We start from the raw sequence: 6,017 nt of genomic DNA, 5'->3' as shown, positions 1-6,017 counted from the left end.
AGAGGACATACACCTTACGGACTGAAGCTTTAACACTGAGGAAGAGGAGGAGGAGTATAGGACATGAGAAGGGAGGGGAGGACAGACAGACAGACAGACAGACAGACAGACAGACAGACAGACAGACAGACAGACAGACAGACAGACAGACAGACAGACAGACAGACAGACAGACAGACAGACAGAGGAATGGACAGCATAGAACAGTGGTTTTCGACCCTTTTCATATCAAGGTTCATTATTTATTCGGCATTTGAGCCACGAACCACCATTTCATGACATGTAGCCTCTCAGACCCACAATTCCATGCTGTATTGATCTGGTACCATAGGAGAGACAACCGGCTAATAATGTTGATCAAAATAACAATTCCACATTCTCTCTACATTCTCTCTACATTCTCTCTGCATCACAATTCTCTAATTGTGTGTAGACTTCTTGAAAAAGAAGTAATGCTGATCTTGAACAATAATATAACAATTAAAAGCACTTTTTACTGCAGTGCTTTTAATTGACCTCACGTTCTAGAAGTTAACCCTTCACTGGCATCTTTCTTGCTTTGATAAAGTTGATAATGTAAATATGTACCATTGTCTTTGTATTAGTCAATTCTCATTGTATTGTTGTATGATGTTATCTGATAACAGCTGAAATTGTTCTCCAAATGAAGAAAATATATTTACAAGCAGTTTTTCAGCAATCATTAGGTTAGGCAAGCCTTGTTCACCTGGCTGCCTTGTTAATGTATGTGTACTACTTTATGCGATGAAAGTCCTTAACATATTGCTTTACTGTAGGCCTAAAGCACACGTGTGTTCGTTCAGAAGGGAGGCTTGTATGCACTGTATAGTTTGTCAGCTGCATTTTGGTCTATACAGGTTAATTACTCTGGAAAGTCATCTCTGAATCTCTTTCGTCCAGTCAGTGTTATCCTAATATCATGTCTTGCTACCCCAGTAGGCCTATTCAGTTTACTTTCTCGTTTGTTTGATTTGTTGTAGTTTTGACTGTCAAATGTAAATACCATACATATACTTTATGAGAGTTGTAGAATATTTTGCCTCAAAAGCCAAAGAAAACAACGTATTTATTCAGGATACTTTATATGTTCTATGGAGCTGTATACACTGTGTTTGAACCAGAAATCCAAGTCACACAAATATTATTGGGGAAAGAAATAACTGTATGTGTAAAATGTAACTCTTCTATTGGATACAGGTAGGACACCAACTTTATCCAATCAGGAGAGAGAACCACACAAAGATAATTGAACCGCTTCAATTTTAGAGTGTTCCAGTTCTAAACCTGTAATTATTTTGATTAATCATGTCCACTTTCACTTGTCTATGCTGTTTCCTGATTGGATGAGATTAGTATCCTGACTTGAAAATGTAGGCCTACAGTATTTCTGCTAACTAAAGCGTTGGAGAGACTAGGATAACCGAGTTACTGAATAAATAAATAAATATAAATAAATATACTCTATAGCAATAATGAATGATTACTATTGCAATTATAACCAACAAATGAACAACAACAATGCGGTGGATTTGGATCGCTAGATTCTGCAGTGGTGGACGGTACTTTGTATAATGTTCTATCATTTCAGAAGTGTTGGACCGGTAAAAATCACAAAGATTTCACATAAAAAAACATTTATTGTTCATAAATGGATCCAATAGCCATGTGGTGTGGCATAGAGGAAATATTGTAAGGAATCACAAAGTCAAAGACATGTACTAAGAAATAAGAAATAAAGGAGGATAGGTTTCCGTCCGGTAAATCTATTTAGATGTGAAGTACATAGTGTTGTAAATTAATTCAACACATTTGGATTTAGTTTGAGTCATAGTATTTAGAATACAATTCCATTTAGTTTTTTATAAACTTTTAGTCTAGTTTTAATCGGCTACATAAGATTTTAGTCGACTAAATCTAAATTGACTAAATCTAAATTGATTTAGCCTTGCATTATTTATACTTAGCTGTGTGCCGAAAATAGCCGATCTACAAGCTCACAATGCATTGATATGTGACGTGTAGTGAGCTTGTAGATCTGCTATTTTCTGAACATGACACCTGCAAACAACCACGGACTACTTGTCTTAGTTCTACTGGATCTCTTCTCCACTAGTCCCTCCATAACATTTTAGTCTAGTTTCTATTGGCATTACATTTTGTCAGAGTTTTAAACATCATAGTTATTTTAGTTCAGTGAAAAAAGGTAGTCGACGATAGTTTTGGTCAACGAAATCAACACTGCACTAAACCTGGCCTGGAAGAGATGACTCTCTCTGCTGCTAGTGCTAGATAGCACAATCAACTGTGCTGTAAGTATACCACAAATTGAACAAATATTACCCAGTAAGGCAGAACTAGACCAGATTAAACAAAATCTGCGTAAAGGCCGGATTAACATATTTTTGTTATATGCATGTAAATGTATGCATATATTATTAAAACTAAATAAAAAAACATTTAATAAAAATACATACAAACAACATCATAAGTGGTGTGCCGGTTATACTGTACATACTGTAAAGTCTTATACCTAAAACCTTCAAAAGCAGAACGCCATTTGCAAACCATATTCTTTTCAGAGATGTTAAGTTAATTTAAGTTCTTAAAATATAATTGTTAGAACATTTAGTTTAACAATTGGATGGATTTGACAGATTGATGAGAAAATATAACACAGACCTTAAACATACACACTTAATCACAATACATATTTTCATGGAATGCTGACAGGAGAGATGGTCAGGGGAACAGAGTTTTTACCACTCTGGTTGCTATGTGGATTGAAGTATGGATAGAGTTTCTCAGTGAAGGTGCAGCCAGTGAAAGAGTAGATAAGAACTCTGGCTTCCACATCATAAAAGGAGACAAGACCTTCCTCATAATCAACAAACACTCCCACTTTCTGGAGCTTCTCTCTTACAGTGAGGAGGAGGACAGGATGGTCAGCAGCACTGCTGTAGTACTCATTTCCCTTCTTCAACCCTATTTCCCAGCCAATCAATTCCTGGTGTCTGTTGACAGACTCTCTGGCTACTCCTAATAGCCAGCCAGTCTTCCCTTTTACTTGAATCTCATAGTAAAACCTTCCTGAGGAGAAGCTTTGTTTTCCTAACACAGTGTATTTGTTGGAGAATCTCTCTTTGTTTTTTGGGAGGGTCTTCTTTACATCTCCATGACTCACTTGTTTTCCATCCTCAGACAGGATGAGGTTGGGATGTGCTGTATCAGGGTCCAGAGTTACATCCACTGCATATTGCTGGATCCTCCTCAGCTCATCACCCAGCTTCTTCATCTCTTGACTGAGTGTCTTCTCCAGCTGAGCCACAGCTGTGCTCACAATCTCCACATATGAAGACCGATGGACATTGACCTTTGTCCAGTCCTTGGTGGGTGGAGGGATATTGATGGATGGGAAGTTTCGGAGGAGGTGGAGGTGGTCTTCAGTGTGTGAGACCTGCTTCAGCTCAGAGCTTCTCTTCTTTAACTCAGTGATTTCCTCTTCCAGCTCTTTAATGAAGCCTTCAGCCTGTTTCTCTGTTGTTTTTTGCTTCTCTTCAATCACATCAAAGAGCTCAGCCTGGCTTCTCTCAATGCAGCTCACGAGAGCAGTGAAGACCTGCACACTGTCTGCCATCTCTCTGTCTGCATCTTTCTTGCTGAGCTCTACTGAGTGTTTGACCTCCTGAATCTTCTCTTGTCTCTCCTGGATCATCTGCTGAACTTCAGCCTCTGTCTTTCCCAGCTCAGCCTTCTTTCCATCATATTCCTCTTTCAGAGATACAATTTTGTGTAATTTGTGGTCTGACTCAGTGCAGAACTGACAAACACACACATTGTCAGTCTTACAGAACAGCTCCAAAGGTCTGTCATGTTTCTTACACATCAAGTCTTCCAGGTTCTTCACAGGGTCGATGAGTTTGTGTCGTTTAAATGCTGTGACTCTCTGATGAGGCTCCAGGTGAGTCTCACAGTAGGAGGTCAGACACACCAGGCAGGACTTCACGGCCTTGAGCTTGTTCTCAGAACAGATGTCACAGCACACTTCATCTGGTTTAGCAGGTTCCTGGATGGCGTTGGAGGTCTTTTTTATCTGCTTTGACTTCCTGAACTGATCAACCATCTCAGAAATGAAAGTATTGACAAAGATCTCTGGTCTTTTAACGAACCTTTTGTTACACAGTGGACACTGACACACATCATTAGTGTCCCAGTAATGTGTGATGCAGGCTTTGCAGTAGTTGTGTCCACATGGAGTGGTGATTGGATCGGTGAACACATCCAGACAGATAGAACACAGGAACTGCTCTTCAGACAGGAGACTGCTGGCAGACGCCATTTCTACACACTGGGAACAAAGGTTGAAAGTCAAGTCAGTTGTGTAGGCCTATTCAGTATTTTAGCCGTGATGTAAGCGCCCTCTCCAGAGATACTTCCGAGTCCTACTGTTTGTGTCGCTTTTGTGTCCCCATAGAATTATACTGTGTCCCTCCGTCAGACTAAATCTGAGACTAAAACAACCACTAAAGTCTAATTTTACCGCTTTCCTTGCAACAAAAAAACCTACTGGTCTGCCCCACAATGAATACTATCGCCATTTTATTTCATTGTTTCAACTAACACTCCACATGAACAATAACAACAGCAACCTAACCACACACGCAGACTCTCTCTCCCCCCTCTGTCTCCCTCTCGCTCTCTCTCGCTCTCTCTCACAGCCACACGCAAACTTGGTCTCCCCCCCCCCCCCCCCACACACACACACACACACACACACACACAATGAGTGACTAAATGCACCACTAAATGCAACTCTTCTTAAAGGATACTTTACCAAAACCCTGATCAAGCTAGTATACATATAGTTTTTAATGTATCCACCTCACTGAAAACACTCCATTATGTAGAACCACAGCTAATCAAAAAACATGTGTTTTTGGTCTGTATTCTGTATAGAAAAGTTTTATGTAGCTATGTTCACCTGTCAATGTCTGTAATTCCTTTCCGTTTATAGAAAATCCTGTTGATTTGAAGTTGTTATTGAGAACCTAGCGCTGTTGTCTGCTGTGGTTTTTACTTTCGCTTTTGAAACGTCATTGAGATTACGCAACAGCAGCACACCCGACTGGTGTCATATTTCATGCGCGCGCACACACACACACACACACACACACAAAGCAAAGTTCTTTGTTTACCCAGGGTAAGTGGACTAAGCTCGAGATGCTTGTTTACAGCCACGCCCTGCTCATAGAACATTTCATGGTTGGGGTTCAATGCCTTGCTCAAGGGCACTTCAGCGGTGGTAAACACACACACACACACACACACACACACACACACACACACACACACACACACACACACACACACACACACACACACACACACACACACACACACACACACCTTTAGTCTTGTCGTGTATTCTATTATCAACATACTGTCAGCAGCAGAATAATGTCAAATAAAGTTGAATAGTTAGAATTAAAAGAGGCTTATAATAATAATAATAATAAACTTTATTTATATAGCAACTTTCATGCCAGAAATGCATTGCAAAGTGCTTTACAAGGCATAGAACAAAAAAAAAGATGAGTCTTGAGCTGTGCTTTAAGAATATCTACCGAGGGAGCCTGCAAGCTGAAGCGGAAGTTTATTCCAGGCCGTAAAAGCAGAAGGCAGCCTCTCCATATTTCTTGGTCGCCATCTTTTTAGGCATCTCGAGCAGGCACGCACCTGAGGACCTAAGAGGGCGGCCTGGAACATAACTAGGCAGGCAGTCGTGGAGGTAGGAAGGTGCAAGACCGTTTAGAGCTTTATATATAGTAAAATAAGTCAAATAAAGTTGAATAGTTAGAATTAAAAGAGGCTTATTATAAGATCGAAAGAGGTTTTATTTTCCCCTCATCATTCAAGTAGTACATGGAGTGACATGTTGGTGTGACATGCATGCTCCGAAGACTGCACCAACAATATTATAGCCTAGTATAGCAAAATAG

General features: G+C 40.0%; 1 protein-coding gene across 1 annotated transcript; it reads right to left on the bottom strand.

The window, feature by feature from the left end:
* Window positions 1–2,734: 2,734 nt before the first annotated feature.
* Window positions 2,735–4,357, bottom strand: LOC306933736 (E3 ubiquitin-protein ligase TRIM39-like; the record flags this gene model as incomplete). Its single annotated transcript, XM_079516044.1, has 1 exon — window positions 2,735–4,357. The coding sequence occupies one exon, from the start codon at window positions 4,355–4,357 to the stop codon at window positions 2,735–2,737; it is 1,623 nt and encodes a 540-aa protein (XP_079372170.1).
* Window positions 4,358–6,017: the final 1,660 nt, after the last annotated feature.

The sequence above is a fragment of the Electrona antarctica genome (genome assembly GCF_951216825.1).
Source record: "Electrona antarctica genome assembly, chromosome: 12".
Classification (NCBI taxonomy): domain Eukaryota; kingdom Metazoa; phylum Chordata; class Actinopteri; order Myctophiformes; family Myctophidae; genus Electrona; species Electrona antarctica.
The sequence above is the reverse complement of the archived record's forward strand: the minus strand, read 5'-3'. Positions and strand labels throughout refer to the sequence as shown.